We start from the raw sequence: 23222 nt of genomic DNA on the forward strand, positions 1-23222 counted from the left end.
TGTAGGAAGGGAACTGGACTCCTACATCTGGATGTGGAGATGAGATTTCTGCAGACACCACCAGCAGAGAATTCTCCATAGAAATCTCTGAAGTGCTCCACTGCTTTTGTGTTGAAATAGCAATACAAAATGTGTTTTTTCTGGGAGGCGTACATTTGCCCCCCTGCACAGTACAACATTCCCACATTGTAACTGAAAACAAATACACTTGCCCCCCCCCCCGCATGGGCTTTGGTGGTTAGAAAGATTAGAAGCAACAGCTTTATCAGGGCTTGGTGTGAACCAACTCAGCATTTCAAATATGAAGTTGTGATTTGAGTTTCTAGTTTGAGGTTTGAGTCAGTTTGCAGTGTGTTTATAGTTCAGCTGATGTTCCTGCATCATGGTCCTGCTTTGAGAGCTGCAGAGACGTGAGTGCTTTGTGTTGCCAGCCGCCAGCAGGTAAACATGTGAGAGGGATTATAGCATGCAACGTAATGGACATGTTTACTCATCTGACTAGAGGTGAAAGGAAATTGGACAAGCTGCATACATGGTACTTAATTTTACTTCCAGCACCTTTTTGAGGGCCTCTTTGCTTTCAAAAAAAATATACAATTTTTTAGTCACAATGCCACTGCCTTTCCTGTCCATGATTTACTAATTTGCCATCCGTCCTCACCTTGTCAGTGTATGTGGATTATGTGGAGGTTACTGGTGTGTTTGGTGTGTACACAATGATCTAAAAGAGTAACTATAGAGTAAATATAGTTACACACACACAAACACACACACACACACACACACACATGCAAACAGGAATTTAGCTTGACTGACTTTCTATCTGAGCTTTGTATTTGTGTAAACGCTGCAGGAAAAACCGCGCGATGACGGCTGGTGATCCCTGGGGTGCACCCTACTGTTTACGGGGTCTGATTGGCTGCTGCTAAATCCCTTTTCCTCCCTTGTCTTAAATAAGGCTGTAGTAAATTATATTCTATCAATTGATTGTTCAGTTAATTGTTTAGTCTACACATACAGAAAATAAATGGCCTTTACAAGTTGCCAGGTTCTAGAGGGGCAGTGTGTAGTACTGCATTAATTTGTTTTGGGACATTGAGCAAGCTGTTATAGTATAACATATTAGACTTATTTTCAGCTGATATGGGAAACCTGTTGTCAAGAGTTATTTGGAGTTGTGTTTCACGTCCACCTGACAAATTTAGGCTAGTATTCTTAAGCAGCTGAACGCTCCTCTACTGTGTGTTCACCAGCTAATTGCTAACTCGTTTGTTGTGTACAGTGGGTTCACTGTAGCTTTTTAGTTGTTGCTGACAACAGTTGTCTGCTGCTGGTGGAAGTGAGGTTGAATGACCCAAAAGAACAGTTGCTGGTCATAAAATCATAACAATGAGCTGAAAAGTGCTAAAAAGTCCCCTAAAGCTGAGGAGAACTGTAAAGTTGATCTTCATTCATTACGACTGAAGACCATAACATCCCAAGTCATTTGAGCTATTGTTAGAAAATATTGATGAGTGCAGCTTTAAATTGATCAGTTATTTGTCTTAAAGGTTATTCCTTTTCTGACCCCCCAAAGCTTGACTATGTGGAGTTACACAAGCTCAGATATCGAGCTTGTTAAAGTTGTCGAACGGCAGGTATGAGATGAATGGTGGGAGCTTCTTCCAGTGATATATCCAAGCCAGCTGGAGCAACAGTGTAATAAAGGTTTTGTTTCCACAGTGGCGTCAGTGTGCACTGTGAGAAGCAGAGCACCAGGTGGGTGTGAGAGGGGAGAGGCTGTCCCCAAAGAAATGCATTGCAGTGATGGGATTGTCTATGATTAAGACCAGCAGATATGATGAATTGTGACTATTGTCAGGATATTTTGGAGCATATGGAAGAAGGTGTGGACAAAACAGTAATCTTCTGTGGACTGCACAACGATGCACACATGTATCATAGTACTCATGTACGCACTCGTCTGCTCCATGTGCATGAAATCCCTACTCCATCCATGTCTCTCCTCTATTGAGATGGCTCGTTTGCATAACTGCATTCCACAGAGAAATCTATGAAACAAGAACCTGTGTGTTTGTGTGAATGTGTATTTGCTTGTGTGTGCCTATGGGAAATCAGTTTTTTCCACCAACAATGTAGTTGTTATTCACATATAAAAGCAACCAATGGTAATGAGTAACAATTTATTTTTTCATGATACAAATCTAAGTCATTAGGCTTGTGGAGAATGCATTTGGGAAATAAACATGGATTTGAATTAAAACATGATTTCAGTGGGAACAGGCTCGCAGGGCAAAAGAGTCCAAATAAAATGCAGTCTGCTGGCGTCATCTAACCAGTGGTCAGTGACCTCACTATGTGTGCATGTATGCTTTATTACTTATTGTGTATGCTGCAGTTTGTATTGTCACATTACAAAAGCAGAGTTTGTGAAAGTGACCTATTCATTTAAGTAACACTACTCCATTATTTCAAATCCTAGGTCTTGCTGTCCTAGTTTTAGCTAATGTAACTTAAATGTAATGCTGTCACAGTCCAGATTTTGGATGCAAATGCTCAGTTGGAAGCAGCTCTCCAATGGAGTCCGATGGGGCCGAGGACACAGGTGCCTTAAAGCTCATCCTGTGTTTCAGTTTGATGTCAACACTACTTTTACGGTTATTGCAGATTGTTTGTTGCCAGTAGGCCTGCACGATTCAGGGGGAAATATGAATCATGATTTTTTAGCTTGGAATTGATGATTTTTTTTCTCACAAAGTATGTTTATTGCACACATGAACTATGACAAGACCAAACTAATCGGCAGTACCAAACTATTTTGGCACCTATATCACATTGCACATCACCACAAGCCTGTATACATAGAGGCTTTTTTCACACGTCATCATTGTATCTTTAAACACAATTTTAGGAGGTACAATGATCATATGCAGGCTGCGTGAAACGGGGAACCGAAAACAAGCTACTAAAATCTTTTTGGAGGGGGCCCGATGAAGAGAAGGGAGAGCGTTGCAGCCAGTCTGTTTAAAACTCACGGAAGAAAGTAGTAGCGTTTGTGATGCAGTGAGCTTGTAAAATTAAATGAGCATCAGTCATGTAAAAAATAAAAACAATTAAATTAAACAAAATTTAAAAAAAATCAAAATGATTTAAAAATTAAATCGTGAAAAGGGTGACTTACGATTGTGATTTCATAACAATGAATCGTGCAGGCCTAGTTTCCAATCACATTAAACATCCAAATCCCATGTTTTGATTGGACTGTTAAAAAGCTGGCTGTGGTTTCCTTGGCCTCACTGGACTCTGTTAGAAAGCACTCCTGTCTCTTCTCTCTGCAGTGCTTGGTAAATCTTGTGTTTTTCCAACCAATTGAAACACGAGCTATAATAATAAGGGGTTATAAGGAGAGGGAATCTCCCTTCCATATATATAATTTTTTAATTATACATGTAAGGTTCACAAGTTACCTAGTTTTGCTTGCTCTATTAGACTTTATCAAGAGTTTTTTTTACATTAAATCAGTGTGCAGACATGCTGACACTCATACTTACAGTACATTATATTACATACAGTATGTTGTGTGTGCATGTACAGTATTACTGTATATAAATATTATATATATATATATATATATATATATATATATATGTGTGTGTGTGTGTGTGTGTGTGCCCCATCATGCATGAGCTGTAAATCAGGTTTGAGTGAGGACCAGCCCTATAAAGAGTGGAAATCCCCTCTTTAACCCTAGTGAGATGAGAAGATCACTATGATTCATGTGCCTGATATATGTGCAGGTTATTTGTATGTGCACGTGTAGGGGTGCACATTTGCATTGTATGTAGGCAATGGTCGTTCTCTGCACAGCTGTTTATATAGGGTTTCCGTGGAGATATGCTGCACAACATTACAGCAGGCAGCTGTAGAATGTATTGCACTTTAGAAACGAGGTGTTTTCTTCTGTTGCAAAAAATCCCAAATGGAAAGAGAACAGCTCCTTTCCCCTTGTGTGTGTGTTTGTGTGTGTGTGTGTGTGTGTGTGTGTGTGTGTGTGTGTGTGTGTGTGTGTGTGTGTGTGTGGTGTGTGTGTGTGTGTGTGTGTGTGTGTGTGTGGTGTGTCCCTTGTCTGTGCAACATCAGTAAAACAGTGCCTCCACTTGCAGAATAGCATCCTTCTCAGTGTGTGAATACTTTTGTGTGAGGGAGACATAGCATTGTGGTGATCTCATAGGACTGAGGGCAGATACGGGATCTGAATCTTACTGACTGCACTGTAGTGGCTTTGTCTGGCAGCTGGCTGAGTCAAGCTCTCTGTGCCATCTCAGACCTGAATAAATCAGAGAGCAGACAATGAAAAATGAGAAAGAGGGGAAGGAGGTTTAGCAGACAGATACCCTCTACATCATGGACACTTCTGTGAACTTTCAACTTTGACCTGAGTCCATATTGAGAAATACCCCAATGCAACTGTTGCCACCTGGCCATTGATACTGTTCAATGACTTCTAGCCATCTGTCCATTTTTTATACCTTCTTTTTTCTGTTCAGGGTCACTGGCACGATCAGCCTATTTCATAATACATTGGAAAAAAAGACGGGGAAATCCCCTTCATAGCTTGCCTGCCTATCACAGTGCTAAACAAGCACATTTGATACAGTAGATTTAACACGACAAGGGGAAAGTATAGGACTACAGCAGGAATGTAATTGGCATTAACAGCTTCCTGGGGATAGAAGGGAACACTGTCACACAAAGAAAAAACAATGAAACACCTTCTTTGTGTCAGGACATTATGTGCTGTAAAAGATTCCTCATCACTTGTTCTCCTCCATGTCACATTATACACACTGAAAGTTTTCCTGAGCACTCGTCTGATACCCCACAGCCATCAGATTTGGCCATTACAGAGCTAACAATTTATAATTTTATCCCAGGTTTAAGTTTATTGAGGGCGCTTTCACACCTGTAGTTTGGTAGACTGGGTACGATTTGGGGGGGTGAAGTTGCAAAATATTGGCATTTTTTTTTGTTTGGTTAGCATTCTCACTGCACTTTGTCAAACGCAGCAAACATTGTAAACAAATGTCACGCGGTATTCTGAGTGAAACTTGCCAACACTTCTAGTCTCCAAAATAATTGAGCAACACAATATATGTAACGGCTTAGGTTTTCTGGTTTTGCTTGTGTTTAGATATTTTAGAAGAAGGCGAGTAATATGAGCAGCTGACAGACAGCGAGTGAGGGAGAGGGAGGCCTGATGAGAGGGAGATGATGATGTTTTGTCACCTGGACAACGAGAGCGATATTATCATATTATAAGGTTATGGATTTGACAGTTATCATTCATTATTGGTCCTTAAATTGTGTGCAAGGTTGAAATCGCAGGCTTCTAAATGCATTGTCTTCGGTTCACTTCCAGTATTTGTGTCGGATCACATTCTGACCTGAAGTGAACCAAACCCTAGAGCACTTGAGACTCCAAATGTCAAGCGGACTAAAGATTAAGTTGTTTGGTCGGCACCAGAGTTCAAATGAGCTTTCACACCACGCCAAACAAACCAAACTATGCAACACAACTCTCCAGGGTTCATTTTAAACGGACCCAGGTGTCAAAAGCGCCCTAAAACAAAATCCCAGTGAATAAACTTAGTAGATGTTAGATGGAAAATGAGCAGCATTGCTTTCCTAACCTGACTTGGAACTCAATCTCACTGCTGAGATAGTAGCTCCCTGCCTCTCACCTTTGTGTGTGTGTGTGTGTGTGTGTGTGTGTGTGTGTGTGTGGTGTGTGTGTGTGTGTGTGTGTGTGTGTGTGTGTGTGTGTCTGTGTGTGTCTGTGTGTGTCTGTGTGTGTGTGTGCGTGCATGTGCGTGTGCGTGTGTGTGTGTGCGCAAACATCAAAAGCTTCTGTGCTCCACTGCTGCCCTTCAAAAGCCAGTTAATGCTTAAACAGGTGAGTGGGAGTGCAAAAACCAATAATTCTCCCCCACTGTCACCATGGAAACGTCCCAGCCGCTTCAGAGGCCTAATGACTTTGAGTAGATCTCTCTCTGTAACAAGCTTATTAGAGTGGCCTAATTAGAAGGAGTGAGGATGCACATTCAGGCTAGACATTTGTTCTAGAGATTGACTGCAGGATACATACGCTCCCCATTTAAATGACGTCTATAAATATAAGATAGGGAGAATTCAGCTCTTCTCTACTTTACGGAGGGTTAAACCTAGATGCAAGGCTGGAAGTAATTGTGCTGTGGAATGCGTGCTGCTAATGCTTAGGTTTGACCTAATTGAAGGTTATCTTTAAGTTAGCGATCAGCCAGTGTCAGGCTGGAAGTCAACGTACCAGCCAACTATTTCCAGTAAAAAAACTGGGACAGAATACTACCTAATATCAACAAAGAAATCTGAAACAAGTATTTCTCTAGACTGTTTCCATCTCTACTCTATTTACTAAATTTGTGGGTAGGCTTGTGAGTATCACAGGGTGTGGGTTGGGATTCTTGCTGTATTTTATCATAACCTTAAGCATCTTCCCGTCCCATGTACAATAAAAACAGTGGGGAGAACATGTTTTTCCCCCCTCTTCCCTTAATTTGTATGCCTTTACGACTCCTTTAAACTAAATAAGCTCTTCCACATGCTCCCCTCAGTTGCTGCTCAACCTCTGCATGTTTTGCAGTGTGCATGGTATGTATGCTTATTGTTGTTTTTGTCTAAAATGTCCATCCACATAATAAATGTACATGTCAACTCCATGAGAAAGGATTTCTCAGTCTCAAGGCGACTTCACCTGCAGCAGCTAAAATAAGGTCTGTAAGAATAACCCATGGAAAAGTTCCATTAAATTGGCCTCCCTTTGAAATAAGGTTGTAGAAGCCGGCACATTCCATTCTATCTAGCCTTGATCTAAACAGTCCATTGAGAATGGGATCACAGAGACAGTACAGTAAAAGTGGGAGCAGGTCAGCTGACCGGAAGGGGAAACAGAAGGCCGGAGGTGATAAGTGATGTCATCAGAAGTGGGAGAAGGTCCATCTCTATAGGGGGCATATGGAGCATCCCCATACAGTGGGCAGACCATTAACTGATATAGGACAGGAAGAGTGTCTTGTTGGCATCTGCCAGAATAAAATCAAAATCAGTCAAAAAATGTTTGCTTTGATGACTGGCAGCTTAATCTTTGTATATTGGACTTATGACTTGGCTACCTGCCATCTGGGTTTCTGTCAGGGTGTCTGGGTTTCTGCTGCATTTAAGGACCATTTGGTTGGTTCTCCTGCAAATAAAAAAAGTAAAATTTCCCTGACCCTTAAATGAATAGAGGAACATTTATATCCACTCTGTGTGTGTTTTACAGATATGCAAAGTGCTGTTAATGATATAGTACTTTTTGGGTTTTGGCTGAATGGCTGCTTCCTATGTCTGGGGACAGCCCTGATGAGAGTGGTGAGAGTGAACCAAAACAGTAAAGTTGCAAGTCGTAATACCAAAACAGTGAGCTGAAAGTCCTAATATGCCCCGTAGAGCTGAATGGCTTTGAGAAATCTGGATTAAAATTGCATATTTTAACCAGGTAGTTTCCTTTCCCCTTAAAATCCTGCCTTAAATATGAATGCACAGGCCAAATATTAGCAAGAAGACAGTTGTTTCCCATTTGTAGTCATCCTACCGATATGTATCATCCTCCCAACAAACCAATACTGTCTTTGTGTGTCTATCGTGGGCTCCGGTGCCATCAGTTTGTGACTGCCCAGACATGTTTTGCGCTGGGGAGAGGAGAACCATCAGACTTGGGAAATGCCTGGAATCTGAGGAGTAGAGTGGGAGGAGATTTCATCATGATAGGGCACAGGCTGGTGAGAGACGGCATTGTTGGCACAGCATGCAATTAACAGCCTCGAGAACATCTGGTCATCTGGCGTACCTGGCCTTTGTTAGTATGTCACAGCCACACACGCCTCAGTGATCTATATATGGGTGTGACACATTGGTGGGATTTTGAATTACAGATGTAATATCCATTTTTTCATCTCTTTTCTAAATGTTATGATTCAGCTATTTTCTTCAAACATGCATGTCTCTGCTTTGAGGACTGAGTTAGACAGTGGTATTGAGATAACCCTCACACGGCATGAAGATAACAGTCTAACCCTGCTCTCTCTTAACTGAAAACCCTCTCGTGTGACACACTTAACAAGAGATAAGATTGTTCTTTTTCACACAAACAATATTTTTCATTTCCTTTCAAAAGTTGCTGGGTCACATTGTTCAGCCGGCCTTAGCGATGAGACAAGACTCCCACACCTCAAAGTCTTCAACCTAAAGAGCTCTTTTATGTCAGATCAGGTTGGGAAATGGCTGTATATCCAACATGTCCAAAGACAATATGGAAGGGGAGACTTCCAAGAAAAGCCCAGCAGTTTTCCTTAGATACTGATCTCTTGTGGAGTCGCAGATGGTACAGTCCTTTGAGTTTCCCACAGCAGCTTTGTCTAGCTGGAGTTACCTCTTCGTGGATATAACTGGGTTTTGTAACATGGACTTGATAAATGGTACTTACTGTTAATCTGGAAAATGCATCTATTTTCTAAATTAATAGTCCATCATGTTTTAGCAGTGTGTCTGTCTTGAACGTTTCAGCTGGAGGCATGAGAGCTCATTGTACCCATTGATAATGTGAAGAAGCGTGATGTGTTTTTATGCCTCTGCGCTGGCGTTTTTGGATTATCCATTTGTCCGTCCGTTCCATTCTCCTGAATGTGATGTCTGAAGACTCCCTGGAGGGAATGTCTTCAAATTTGGCACAAACATCCGCTTAGACTCAACGATGAATTTGAGTTTACAACATGGTTTGCTTTCCCATCCCTCCTCTGGCATACACGGTCCTGTGTGAGGTCACCGCTTCAGTGAGGAGGCCAGAGGTCACATTTAGTCACAGAGAGGAGTGTCCAAGTCTATTAGGGTGTGTCTGTGGAATTTGTCACAGCTAGAGGATTTGGAAGAGTTGGGGAACTCTTGAAATGCCTCAGGGAAGCTGTCTGGCCTGTTTACCAAATTAGATTTTAGGAGCACTTCCTGTCTACACTATTAGGCAATTCATGTTCTACTGACATCCTCAGAAGGGTATATTTTGAAATCCTCTATATGTGCACAGTAGGACTCATTTATCTATCATTTATTGTCTAGTGACATTTCAGCAGTGTTCTTCAATCAAAATCACCTTTACCTCTATAGGTATCTTATATCTTCCCCATTTTATATATTTTCCAGTTTTTCAAGTTTTTCTGTGTTAGCAAACCATATTGCACATTACATTCTCAGTAAGAAAGTGAATATGCAGATTTCCCAAAACATATTCTTTTAACTAAACATTTTTCATTAGGTCAGAGCAAAACAGTATGAATTTATATTTGACATTCTCTTCAATAATTCAACATAGTAACTTCACAGTGATTGGTTGTTGCACCAAGCAGCCCTACAGGCATTCACTAAGGAAGCAGTGTGTTTGGTCTGTGCATGGGAGTTTCTACATTAATGTGCATATGGTTGTGTAGTTGTCCGTGTGTGCCTTTGTTCGTGCAGTGTTAGGGCCCTTGTGATTGAGCAGCGTGTCACATCGTGTTGGAGCCCATGAGCCTGCCTCAAGGCGATAAGTCATGCAACTGAAAAGTCTCAACTTGTTTCTACCTCCACTCTACAATTTCCACTGAATCTTTCACTTTATAATTTTAAGAAAACCCATTTTAAATATAGAGGATGCAAGATCACTGAGGATATGTGTACTGGTATCTCAATCAGAAAGTTACAGTATTGAAGATGCTCTAATTTAAAGTAGAAGTACAATGCCTTACTGCATGTGGTATGTCAGCGGGTTCACTGGCATCATCTGTATGGCACTTTTTATGTGCAACTAGTTAAAGGTTAATAATGTATTGAGGGGAAGAATGTGAAAGAATAAAGAATGTGAGTTAGGTATTAGTCGACATGTGCGTGTTTACACAGCAAGTCTTTCCCAGGTGCTATACGATCCCTAGGATTACAACAGAAGGGCAACACACACACACACTCACACACACACACTCACACACACACACACACACACACACACACACACACACACACACACACACACACACACACACACACAAAGAGCACCACCACCACCGCAATCTCCCTACCCCCTAAAAGAAAAGAGAGGAGGGTAGACAGAGTGGGAGGGAGGAAAAGGGAGATAACAGATCAGAGGGAGGAAGGGAGAGGTAAAAGAAGTGTGAATTCAGCAGTAGGCAGACTAGAGCTCACCTCCACTACAAAGACTTCACAGGACGGAGCACACAGGGAGGCTGTGGAATATCTCCTGCAGTATCTGCTTGTGAATGAACCAGTTTGTCTTCTTCTCAACCTTGGAAAATGGTGGGACTCTCATCCAGTGCTGTTGAAGGTAAGTGCTGAAGGGCGGTCTTTGTAGCCTGTCAGGATATTAGCACAGCAGGTATCTAAAGCTAAAGAAGGTCCAAGGATTCGTATAGATATGTAAATATAGGGAACAATGCAGTGTTGTTAACATAGACTGAGACATCAGGTGATGTCTTCGTTGTGCTAGCTGGCTGAAATACCAAGAAAGGCAACATTGTTGAGAAAGCCACAGTTTTGCCACCCAGATTTGCAGAAGTTTTTAAGCCACTAGAGACTCTTTGTGGGATGCAAATTATTGTGTAATTATTTGAAATGTCTGATTGCAACAGTATTGTGAAACAGAGTTGCTGCCAAATTTAGTCACTTTCGACATACTGTGAAGTTATTTTGTGTGTGAGTGAGTGTGGGATGTGTGGCAAGATAAATAAGCTCAGCTCAGCATGAAGAAAGCCCTTGGCATACAAAGGAGGGAGTAAAAGAAAAACCCTGTGCACCCGTCTGAGGTCACTTTATTCTTCATATCAAGGTTTGTTGGACATGTTAGCACAGGTGCTCAACTCGCTGACATTACTCTAACCCCCTCTGATTCTGTGCTCTGATTCTGCACTGTCAAACAAACATGTCTCTCTGCTTCTTCTCTGTACATGCACACTCACACAAACCCACTATGCAGAGTCGTGCACTACTAACAAGGTGAGGAATGTGTCTAGTGTTTAACAACAATTGTCAGACAAGTGTGAGGAGGTAAATGTTTGAGCTTTGAATGGCTCTACACATTCCTGCATGGTGCACCGCCTGCACCCGTCTTATGTGCTGCCGGCAATCCCATCCATCAAAGTTGATTTTAAAGTTAGGCTTTGTCCTTCTTTTAGCTGCACATTCAGTATTCTAATTTCCCCCTAGTCTGACTTTAATCAGACCACATCTGTTTTCATGTAAAGCAAGGCAAGGCAAGGTAGCTTTATTTGATAGCACATTTCAGCAACAGGGCAATTCAAAGTACTTTACACAAAATCAGTTAAAAAAAAGTTAAAAGATAAAAACAGATAAAACACAAGAGTAAAAGTTACAGTGCAGTATAAGAAATTAAACATTAAAGAAATGAACAACTATTTAAAGAAAGGCAACATCAAAAAGAAAGGTCTTCAGCCTTAACTGAGAGTAGCAGTGGACCTGCAGGTTTCTGGGAGTTTGTTCCAGATATGAGGAGCATAGAAACTGAAAGCTGCTTCACCCTGTTTAGTTCTGACTCCGGGGACAGAAAGCAGACCTATTGTCGCATTATTATCTTTTGCAAGCTTGTGTGTAGTTTCCCTCAGGTGCTATGCTCACAGTCTTATCTGGCTTTTAAAACATTAAAGACCACCACACACACACACACACACACACACACACACACACACACACACACACACACACACACACACACACACACACACACACACACAACACACACACCACACACACACACACAAGAGTTGCAGCAGAGATTTAAAGAACCATGTGCTGTTTTAGATGAACTCCTGTGAGTAGTGTGGTCTTGATTACAAAGGCAAGGCTGAGGATGTAAGGGTGGTCTTCTGGCCTCACATGCCAAATATTACACAGTAATTCCTCTCATATTGGCACAATTAACACTATTATCATCAAATTGGATAATAAGCTTTGTAGAGTGCAGGTCCAAGTGACGTAGTGAAATAGGGTTATGAGTTTTGTGACCTACTTCCCGCTAATTCCTTGAAAGCGACGCCTTGATTTCTGAGGTATACTCGGTTAATTGCTGACTGGTGTAAATTTCACTTTCTTTCTGCTGTAAATGAGTCATGCTGTGGATAAAGTTCTGTCTTCCACTAGGTTAGAGGAAACCCAGTGGTGCGCTAGAGCCAGAATCTAAACAGCTGGAACGTCTGGCAGAGAAACAACACTCATTGGGCCAAAGCATCCCACTCTCATGAGTTTCCTCTCCTTACCTGACCCCCATTTCCTTCATTTCCCCTGGGTGAATCAGATCTTAATGAGGAGACATTCCAGGTCCTGGCATGAATTAATTCCTCATTCCCACTTGTGCAAGCTTTTATCACAATAGAAGGAAACCACACTAGTAAAGAAGTGGTTATACAGACACAGGAAAACACACACCTACTGCAGCTCTTGTTGCTCTTTCTTGACTGTGGCCTTGGCCAGGCACTGTGAAGCCCATCGAAAGACCCACCTCAGGAATGTATGTATTTAAGGAGTGGGAGCAGTCTAACATGTAGAACACACATCATTCACAACCACCAGATACATCTTCCAGATGATTAAGACTTTCTAGTTGTCAGTGGTGATTACAGACAAGGTTGTTGTGTCAGAGTAATTCATCCCACATTCTGCCCTAGACTCCTTCATACGCTCCTCAAACAGGCTGGCTTGTTGACAGGTGCACCAAAAATCACTTTTGACACGTCTCACTAAATTTACATCATTCATATTTTAGTTTTTTGTGTGTGCAGATATGCATGTGTATGTGTGTGTATTTTGTGTTTATTTACTTGTTGTCATATGACCGCCCACCGAACAAAGACTTTTCTGGCTCAGCAGCCGTCCCATGGCTGACCCCGGCAAGATGCACGGTTCAGCAGGTCTAGAGGCTGGACTGTGAAAATGGGGCAGGAGGGGAGTGACAGAAAGAGTTGGAGGGAGTTGGAGGAGGCAGATAAGTGGCCCAGCAGTGACTGCGCCAGTTGTCAGGTTTTTCCTAAGGATCTTCAGGATTATAGAGGTAGAGACATGCGTACGAAGCAGAGGGAAAGAATACGACAGAAGCTATGAAACTAGCAGGAGGAAGGGAGAGACATGGGGGCTGTTTGGTAAGCCTTTTGCTTAAGTCTAGATTCCTCCTTTATCTGATTTTCTGCCAAATGCATACATCAGCTGTGGGTTGCGGACTTGTTCTCAGGATGTCCAGCAGCTGGGCGAGTTTATTTAAGTTCTGTTCTGAAAACAGGGAGTGGACCAGATCAACTTGTGATGTGGATCATATATTCCTATAAGCTGAGTCCTCAACATGTCCCAGAACCTGGGGAGCTCTGTGAAGAATATGTATTGCAGGAGGTCTGCCTGTCTGAACCGGCTTGTGCTCTTTTTTTTCTTCTTTTTTTTTTGTCCAGGACTAAATCTGTTAGATAAAGATCAGGTGCCACAAGACTCAGCTTGCTGGTGCATTTGGTCTGCTCTGGGCTCTGTAAAGTGGTGCTTCAGTTATTCTTGTCAGAATCTCATATTCTTGCCAACATCTTTACAGTCTGTGCTGAACATTTAATTTACCCTCAGAGCATTGAGAGTTGACAGTTGATTGAATTTTGGGTATGTGCCCATCAGTCAGTGAGCCTGCAACATTTCACCTGCTTTTCTTTGCTCCTTGTGCAGGATGTTCTGTTCTAATTCTGTGCAAGATATTTTATGTTTTGTTAGATTCACTTCCACTTTTTTTCAGAGGGGTTAATGAGCCATTAGCTGACGTGTTTCTTGTCACTCCAGCTTTTTGTCGTTGTTTAGTCTGACTAGTGACAGAAAGGGGAGGAGAGGGCGACTGTGTGATAAGGTGGCAGATTGATAATGACAAACTGTGAAGCTAAGTGACAGAAAATGAAAGAAAAGACAGGGAAAGCAACGCAGAAAGAGGCTCTTTGACATACACCCTTTTGGTTTGTTTAGACTTGTCAGTCTGACCTTTGCCCTCCCTGCTGATACTCTGAACCCCTAACTCCCCCCACCCCAACCTTTGCCCCCCTCTGTGCAGCGATGGAGGTGTTGGTGAGTGAGCTGGGCGTCCTGCTGAAGATGCTGGACCAGGAGAGCCTCAGTTCCTCCACACAGGAGAAGAAAACCTCCGTGTGGAACCTCCTGCAGCAGATACAGCCATCAGGTCAGTGAGACGAGGAAACACTGCCTTACTTTGATTTTATTCTCTTGGTTTGTTTGTGATTTAATTAGACCCACATTATAAAAATGTGCAATGCATTCAACATTCTAGGGTATAATGTCTTTTTCCTTGCCTCCAGTTTTAGGAACCGACTACATCTACATGAACTCTGCGGTGTATAGAAATGGCACCAGCTTTGTAGAGTCCCTCTTTGAGACATTTGGTGAGTTTGAGTTCCAACACGATGCTGTGAATTGGACACATATCTATATAAATGAGCTGTAAATACTGTGTTTCCTTTATAAGTAAGTGAGTTTAAATGTACATTTTTGGCCTTCCTAGACTGCGAGCTTGGAGACCTAAAGGATGTTACAGATGATCTTAAAGAAGAAAATAGCACACAAGCTGACACTTTGGTGCAGGAAAGTAGCCAATATATATTGAATTTTTCTTTTCCAGAGATATCATTTACATATGGCCGAGTGTGTGGGGGATATACAGCTCTGGAAAAAATTAAGAGACCACTGCATTATTATCAGTTTTTCTGGTTTTACTATTTATAGGCATTTGTTTGATTACAATAAACACGTTTGTTTTATTCTACAAATGTTTTGACAACATTTCTTCTAAATTCCAAATAAAAATGTTGTTATTCAGATTATTTCTTTTAAGAAAATGACAACTCATCAAAATAACAAAAAAGATGCATTGTTTTCAGACCTAAAAAAATGCTAAGAAAACCAGTTCACATTCATTCTTAAACAACACAATACTAATATTTTTACTTAGGAAGAGTTCAGAAATCAACACTTGGTGGAATAACCTTGATTTTTTATTACAGCTTTCATGCGTCTTGGCATGCTCTCCACCAGTCATCACATTGCTGTTGGGTGATGTTACGCCACTCCTGGCACAAAAATCCAAGCAGCTCAGCTTTATTGGATGGCTTGGGACCATCCATCTTCCTCTTGATCAAATTCCAGAGGTTTTCAATGGGGTTCAGGTCTGGAGATTGGGCTGGCCATGACAGGGTCTTTATCTGGTGGTCCTCAATCCACACCTTGATTGACCTGGCTGTGTGGCATGGAGCGTTGTCCTGCTGGAAAAACCAATCCTCAGAGCTGGGGAACATTGTCAGAGCAGAGGGAATCAGGTTTTCTTCCAGGATAACCTTGTACAATGCTTGATTCATTCGTCTTTCACAAAGACAAATCTGCCCAATTCCAGCCTTACTGAAGTACCGCCAGATCATCACTGATCCTCCACCAAATTTAAAAGTGGGGGCCGGACACTGTGGCTTGTAGGCCTCTCCAGGTCTCCATCTAACCATTAGACAACCAGGTGTTGGGCAAAGCTGAAAATTTGACTCATCAGAGAAGATGACCTTACTCCAGTCCTCTAGGGTCCAATCCTTATGGTCTTTTGCAAACTTTAGCCTGGCTTGTCTTTGCTTCTCATTGATGAAGGGCTTTTTTCTGGCTTTGCACGACTTCAGCCCTGCTTCTAGGAGCCGGTTTTGCACAGTCTTTGCTGTGCACCTTAGCCCAGCTGCTGTTTGCCATTCTTTTTGTAAATTATTTGATGTCATCGTACGGGTTTTGAGTGACAAGCGAATGAGTTGGCTGTCATCCTGGTCTGTGGACAATGGTTTCCACCCTCTTCCAGTCTGTAGCTTTGTTGTCCCCAATGTCTGTTGCTTGATCTTGTTCTTATGAACTGCCGTCATTGAAATGTTAAGGATGGAAGCAACTTCATACTCTCTGTAACCTTCTGCCAGTAAAGCCAGAATTGAACCGTTCTTTTCCTCACTCAAAACATTTCTTTTAAACTCTTTTGGCATGATCAATTGTTCCTTTCTTTGTTTAGATTACCTGTGTGGTACTAGTAGCCCTGTTTTCGCCATCCAGCAGGCCCTATTGCAAGAGGCTAGTGATGACCACAGCAGTGGGTTTTATACTTTTCCTCGTTAAATAAGATTTGGCTCAGGTGATCACTTAATCAGCACCTCATTAAGTAGAATGAGGTGTGCCAGTGTTGGAATTTACCAGCCACTGGAGTGGAATGGCTGCCATACATGTAGAGATACTGATTTAAGACAAGTAAAGGAGTGGTCTCTAATTTTTTTCCAGAGCTGTATAATGCTGTGTGTATGTCTTATGCTGCCCATCTTTTCAGCACTCCTAATCCAAATCCAACTTTGCAGAGGCTATTACTCTTTACAATGACTTGTGGAGAAAAAGCAGAGAAAGAAAAACAGAGATTGCATTCCATGTTGTGGGGGTTTCCCATGCACACATGCTCAACCCTCTGCAAGCTGGTGGAAGCGTTCAGATTTAGGGACCCACAAAGTGCCCATGTGTCTAATTTATTGGTACAATTTTTAGGGTTTAACTCTGTATCTCTTTGATGATGTAGTTATGAGGTTGTGAAAAAGAAATCTTTGATGGTTATGAGGGAAATTTGAGAGTTGTGTTTGTGTGTTTCCCTTAGCAGAACTGTGCAGACTCCCCTGCCCCAGCACACTCAGCGCACTCTCCTCCCCCTCTGCCCACAACGCCTCCCCCCGAGGAGTATTACGAGGAGGCAGTGCCCCTCAGTCCGGGCAAGTTGCCCGAATACATCGTCACACGAGGTCAGCATCTTCCTGCCTCTGCTGAAGTCAGCACCCTAAGTGTCCTTTTTCCTTAAAAACCCCTTAGTCGGTAATTACAAAGTACAAGTTGGATTAAAGTTTATGATGGAACATAAGGAGTAATTAGGTATTTTTTATGTCTTGCATTTTCAGTCAGGCCTAGCCCTTCCAACTCTATAGAGGATGGGTATGAAGATGCTGAAAACAATTATCCCACTACCTGCATAAATACACACCGCAAAAACTCATGTAAGTAAGAGAACAAAGTCAGCCCCAAAATGATTGAATATACAGGATAAAAAGTGCCTTTCATTTTTACAACAAATAAAACACATTATTTTGCCCTTTTCAGACAACGACTCTGATGCTCTGAGCAGTTCCTACGAGTCCTATGAAGAGGATGAGGAAGAGCGGAGCCCTGGTGTCCAACTCACTCATCAGTGGCCCTCGGATGAGAGCTCAATGCCTCCTGCCCGGGACTGTCACATCTGTGCCTTCCTGCTGCGCAAGAAACGCTTCGGCCAATGGGCCAAACAGCTCACTGTCATACGGGACAACAGATTGCAGGTGAGAAGTTGTTCATTCAAAGAAGTCTTTAGCAAAACATGAAATTATGCATTCAGGACACATACACATTCTCTGCCATTCTTCTTCTCTTCTTACACTCGCAGTTTCCTATGTGCCCTCCTTTCTGCAGTGCTATAAGAGTTCTAAGGACACGTGCCCCTATGTGGATCTGCTTTTGCCCCAATGCACTGTGGTCTATGCACCCAAAGACAGCAAGAGGAAGCACCATGAACTCCGTTTCACCTTACCCAATGGAGATGCACTGGTGCTGGCGGTACACAGCAAGGAGCAGGCCCACAGATGGCTTAGGGTGAGCTATGTTTAAATGATATGCATGCTTGCAGTAAAGACAGACTGGTAACACAGCCATCAATCTTGTCAATGATGTCCAACAACCAACATCATAAGGAAGCATGCAGTCGAGAGTGACACATGTAAAACATCCCCCACAGGTTGTCAGAGAGGTGAGTGGTCAGAGTGTGGGGCCTGAGCAATCTGCGTCCCCCATCATTCCAAGAAAAACTGAACTTGACAAGGTAAGTGCAGGAGAGAGGATGTTTGTGTCAGCACGTCCCTGTCGTTTTTATAATTCATAATTCATTGTAACAGGTGAGGTGAGGAAAGAATGGTGGCAAGCAGTAATTGTGTTGTCACCATCAATTTCCCTAAAGAATTGCTTGGCTCGACACAGTACACAGTGATACCTGTGTTTTCCTTGTAGAACAAAGAGGAGATATATAGTGTAATTGGGTGTTAAGGCAGCAATGATAGGGATGGTGGTGAGTCAGTGTTGGAACAGACACATACTCTTTAAAGCTCACCAACCTGTTGGAACATAAACTGCAAAAGGGGAGAACCGAGAGGAGGCACGAAAGAGTTGGAAGGAGTAAAAATAAAGTCTCATTATGTTGTTAAATGTGCCCTGCCACACAAAACCGTTTCTACTTGCATGTGTTGAAATCTGTGGTGCTTGTGTGTGTGTTTGTGTGTGTGTGTGTGTGTGTGTGTGTGTGTGTGTGTGTGTGTGTGTGTGTGTGTCTTATGTGGTGAATGTGAAGATGAACTGCTACCTCCTTTGTCAGCTCTAGCCACTGATAAGAAATAAGAAGAGAAATCAGACCAATCACAACAGCTGGTCAGTCTGACATCATGTTGCTTGAGCTCATTAATATTCATGAGCTGGGTAAAGGACGCTGATAGTCAGACTCTCATTGGCTGGCTGTTATCCAATCAGAGTCCAGCAGCTTAGCTGGTTGCATATTAATGAGAACTGGCCCAAATGGAGCTGAGTCTTCCTGCAGGCTTTCTATACCACATACCACGCTAGAATGGCTTGAAACAAGGTAACCACGGTAACCAAGTTACAAAATCCATAGTAGGACTTCAGACATTACCACATAGTCATGAGATATGGGTGGCAGTGGTTCTTTAAGTAAGATAATGCATGTAAGCTTGTTAACAAATTGACTCAAGTGTAGTTATTTAGCTCATTATGTAGAAGGCCAAGCTCTAGTTTAATCCTGGCAGGCAGACAGATCCTGTGTGGGACATGTAGGACACGGCTGTTCTAAGGGTCTAAACGTGTGTTTGTGTCTGCTTCTTCACCAGAGGCTTTCTGCAGAGAGGAACACATCAGACTCAGACAGCGTGGGGGTGTCAACTGGAGAAAACTGCAGAGAAACTGGTGAGACAGACACACAGCCTCAAACTAATACAGCAGTTTGACAAAAGAAATATTAATTTAAGATCCGCGCTCTTCCTGGATTTTCACGTTTCTAAAGTCAATTAGGATTAATTAATTATATCTTTTAGTTTTACTTACAATCTCCACCTGCCAAAGATAAGTCTGGGGAAAACCAAACTGTTGAATGCTTCCATTTTATATGCAGGCAAGGTGAAACGGGGGCCTTTCGCTGCAGGCCGTAAAATCACACGCATCATCAGCTTCTCTAAGAAAAAGCCCCCCCGGCCAGGAGATCTCCGGACATCGTACACCGACCCTCGACAAGGTCCGACCCCACTTCACTGTCCCTTTTAAAGGTCTCCAGGTTTGCAGACGCGTCATTTTTCTTTTCCTCCTCGCCATGCAGGCTACGTGTCGGTGCTGGTGAATCAGGTGTGGCGGGAGCAGTGGTGTTGCTTGTGCAGAGGCTCCCTGCGCTTCTACCATGACAAAGGAGACACTCGCACCTCTTTGCCTTCACTTCCTCTCCACGGCTGCGAGGTGGTCCCAGGGCTGGGACCCAAACATCCCTTTGCCTTCCGAATCCTACGGAAGTGCACAGAGGTGGCTGCTCTGGAGGTAAAACACTGAACATTTGTTCTTTTTTTTGATGATCAGAACTTTAATATAACAGAAAGAAATAATGCAGTAATGGCCTCCTGAGCAGAGAATGACACTCCCTCTGTAATCGGAGCTTCTCTGTTCTTCATTTTAATAGCTGGCATGCATGTGAGTGCCTTGTGTGTCGGTATCTGACGCCGAGGGTCGTGACAAAGCAGCGATGTTTGACGACTTGGGAAACGGTCTGTGAGAGCTGTGTGGAGGCAATCCCAGACCTTTTTTATGGATATCGTGTCCAGCCCCATTAAAGCTGCACTAATCAATGACAATTGCTCCGATTCTCCACTGGGCACATCTGTGCTGTGTTCCGGTTTGGTCCATCCTCCGCCACGTGCCATACCATAACGGGAGCATCTCGGAAGCGGAGTACCTTACTACCCGACTCACTGGACAATCGACATTGGGGGGGGTATTTTGGTAAATTGACTGGTTAGTCTAGCTGTCACATTCCGGCTGTCCAACAACCCGCGGCTAGACCTGATTCATGTCTTTATCAGAGCTGGAATGCAGCACAAGCACGCCTGGTGGAAAATAAGAGTTTGTCCTTGCCACAGCAGAACGTTCGACTCCGACCTGCGGCCCTTTGCTGCCTGCCATTCCCCCTCTCTCTCCCCTTTCATGTCTAAGCTGTCTTGTCATATAACAATAGGTCAAATGGCTTTATGCAATTGCTCCTAGTAACAAACTCACTTTCTTCTTTTATCTTCTTATCTTATCCCTCTGCAGTTAGCCTCATTTTAGCGTCTTTCAAATTTCAAAGTTGATTTGTCTCGTCTCTTTTTAGGCCAGCAGCTCTGAGGAACTTGGGAGGTGGCTCGGTGTCCTCTTGGCAGAGACAGGGTCCACAACGGATCCTGAGTCACTGCATTACGACTACGTTGACGTGGAAACCATCGCTAACATTCGCGACGCTGCACGGCATTCCTTCTTGTGAGTGAGAAAGAAAGGGGGGAGTTTGGATGAGGTCAAAGCAAGGCCACTGACCAATGCAATGATTGTAAGCCTTCACATAGGTTTCATTTCTCCTTCTTCTCTGGTCCTAGGTGGGCCACATCCTCCAGCAGCACCTCCACAGACTCTAGAACATATGATGAGGTCCCTAATGAGGACATGCAGGTGCTCAGATTCACACATTTTCCAAGTTCAGTTAAACCTTAAGTGGAATGCTTTACTTTGATGTGACGAGATTAGAAGCTGCATGGCTGTGTGTGTGCAGTTGTTGGGGACTATCACTGTCTGAATATGACACTCCATATCAGTCGCCCGAACAGGCAGACAGGCAGTGCTCTGTTACGCCCTTATCAATGACGGCTTTTTGTAGGCCAGAGAAAAAGCAGTGTGTGTGCATGGGAGAGGAAAAAAAGACCAAAAAAAGGAAAAACGCTCAAACTGATGACAGGAAGGCCAGAGCTCATGGCAGTTTTACAGCCTGTAAACTCCTTTCTCAACCCAACTGACATGCAGTTAAAACATGTGCCTCTCAACACTTACAGCCGCAAACATACACACCTCAGTGGTCTCAGTCCAGTAAATCTAACTTTATTGTTTAGCCTAATATTCAAACTTTGCTGTATTTTTTCCCTCTGTCATCATCCTTCTTTGTGCATCATCCCACATCTGTTGTGCCCCCCCCCCCCCCCTTCTCTACTCCACCCAGTCATGGGAGAACCGCAGGCAGCAGTCTGGGAATCAAGGGAAACGGCGCTCAAGTTTCTCCAGCATTGACTCTGACAGAACCAAGCCTTTAGTCTCCCTCAGACGAACAGGCTCCAGTAAGTGGCTTTAGTTAGTTAGTTTTCTAAAGTGACATTCCTGAACCTCCAGTGATGCTCAGCCTATTCTCATGAACTATACTGTTAGATCCTTTGCAGGAGTGCCCCATCGAAGACTTATCCCATAAAACATTCACATTGACTCGTCTCTCAATGATAGAGACAAACCTTGAGAAACGTGAAGAAATGTGACAAGAGGAATCTGACGGTTAGTCCATTTGTGAGATACGGATCAACTAAAAGTTGATTTCTCTAGTATGCTTTGAGTTCAAGAAATCTCTAAAAACAGCATCCCTTGATAATTAAGAAGGTTATTGAGTGAGTATGTAAGCAGCTCAACTCAAGGCCCTTGGGCTATATCCGGCCTCCCTCAAATTTTGATCTACCCCCCATGTATATTTTGGTTCACAATAATTTTGGCCCGCCTAGTTTTTGTCAATTTTTACAACGTTTTTGCTGTTTTTTCCAGCATTTCTGTCGCATTATTTGACATTTTTGATTCTTTTTGGTTGCCCGGAAAACTAGACGCGCCAGTGGCCTCCAAATGTAATCTGGTCAGCCTAGCAACTCTCCGTCGGCTTGCGAATTTTTTGGGAAAAAACAAATTCTGGTCAGGCCAGTCACATCGTGTATAGATTTGGTGGGTGGGCTTAACATAAGGACGGCAGAGTTGCGAGTTTCACGTAGCCGGGAGAGCATGAGACTGGAGGCATGAGACAGGAGGTCTCCAGGCTGTAGCCATACCCAACTTCGTGACTCTGGAAGACTTGGAGTTAAGCTATGAATTCTTTAAAAAAGGAAGATGTGTTCGGAGTTTTGCTGACCGGAAAGAGCACAAGTTGAATGTATCAGCTAGTGTTGCTCTGGTTGGTTGGAGCGCTGTCCTATTGTGTAGGGAATTTGAAAGACTACCGTTTATCTCACCTTTCTTTTTGGCATTTTGACATTTTTGTCAACCAAACTGTATGTGAGAAGACTATAGGAGACATGCAATAATACAGTCAAAGATATTTGACTTTTTTGATGACATAAAAGCAATAAAGTCTACATGATGGGATTCTAATTTTCCAGTGTGGCCCTTGGTGAAACTGAGTTTGACACTCCGGTTTTAAACTGTCCATGGTGAGTCTGACAATGTTATGGGAGTTCAATGCTAAATCGGTGGAGAACTATTTCAAAAATTAGAAGAAATATAGATTGGACCAATTGTTTTCTACAGCTTTTACATAAACACTATTTCTGTAGTTTAGGTCCGTTATCATTTTGTCAATGTCAAACTTAAAATATAGCTTACTGAATAACAGAGATGTAGATGGAAACCTTTTCAAACTTTATCGCATGTCGATAAATGACCATACTTCATTTGCTCTGCGAGATTTAGAATAAAAAGTTAATCAATAAACCTTTATTTGTCCCACAACGAGGAAAGTTATAATTTGCAGTTGTAGAGTGTTCTGAGTACAGAATCCCTGTGCTGGAGTGTGTATGTGCATGCTGACTTGTTTAAGCATTTGAATATAAATAGTGTCATCTGCATACAGATGGAATCGACTTCATTCAGGCCAAGGTTATTAGTAAAGAGAAGAG

The 23222-nt window shown here is 42.7% G+C and overlaps 1 protein-coding gene and 1 long non-coding RNA gene across 8 annotated transcripts in view; one reads left to right on the forward strand and one right to left on the reverse strand.

The window, feature by feature from the left end:
* The window catches only part of afap1l1a (actin filament associated protein 1-like 1a), a 29093-nt gene that overhangs the window by 792 nt on the left and 5079 nt on the right, over nucleotides 1–23222 (forward strand). The window contains exons 1-15 of one of the 7 annotated variants that reach the window (XM_032528206.1): nucleotides 10171–10441; nucleotides 14198–14323; nucleotides 14460–14543; nucleotides 14663–14742; nucleotides 16811–16952; nucleotides 17106–17201; nucleotides 17305–17519; nucleotides 17650–17829; nucleotides 17972–18055; nucleotides 19128–19203; nucleotides 19409–19528; nucleotides 19610–19821; nucleotides 20648–20793; nucleotides 20907–20979; nucleotides 21521–21635. In XM_032528206.1, coding sequence (XP_032384097.1) covers nucleotides 10411–10441; nucleotides 14198–14323; nucleotides 14460–14543; nucleotides 14663–14742; nucleotides 16811–16952; nucleotides 17106–17201; nucleotides 17305–17519; nucleotides 17650–17829; nucleotides 17972–18055; nucleotides 19128–19203; nucleotides 19409–19528; nucleotides 19610–19821; nucleotides 20648–20793; nucleotides 20907–20979; nucleotides 21521–21635 — 1780 coding nt within the window. In that variant the 5' untranslated portion in view covers nucleotides 10171–10410. Of the gene's footprint in view, nucleotides 1–10170; nucleotides 10442–12301; nucleotides 12638–13058; nucleotides 13266–13321; nucleotides 13510–14197; nucleotides 14324–14459; nucleotides 14544–14662; nucleotides 14747–16810; nucleotides 16953–17105; nucleotides 17202–17304; nucleotides 17520–17649; nucleotides 17830–17971; nucleotides 18056–19127; nucleotides 19204–19408; nucleotides 19529–19609; nucleotides 19822–20647; nucleotides 20794–20906; nucleotides 20980–21520; nucleotides 21636–23222 lie in introns of those variants that run through there. The other 6 variants (XM_032528208.1, XM_032528210.1, XM_032528207.1 and 3 more) reach the window with 6 other exon arrangements.
* On the reverse strand, nucleotides 559–22751 carry LOC116696942 (uncharacterized). The gene is made up of 3 exons (XR_004333866.1): nucleotides 22598–22751; nucleotides 11326–11341; nucleotides 559–570 (listed from the first exon to the last, which is right to left on the reverse strand). It is a non-coding gene; the product is annotated as an uncharacterized LOC116696942 (long non-coding RNA).

This window comes from Etheostoma spectabile, chromosome 10 (assembly GCF_008692095.1).
Source record: "Etheostoma spectabile isolate EspeVRDwgs_2016 chromosome 10, UIUC_Espe_1.0, whole genome shotgun sequence".
Taxonomy (NCBI): domain Eukaryota; kingdom Metazoa; phylum Chordata; class Actinopteri; order Perciformes; family Percidae; genus Etheostoma; species Etheostoma spectabile.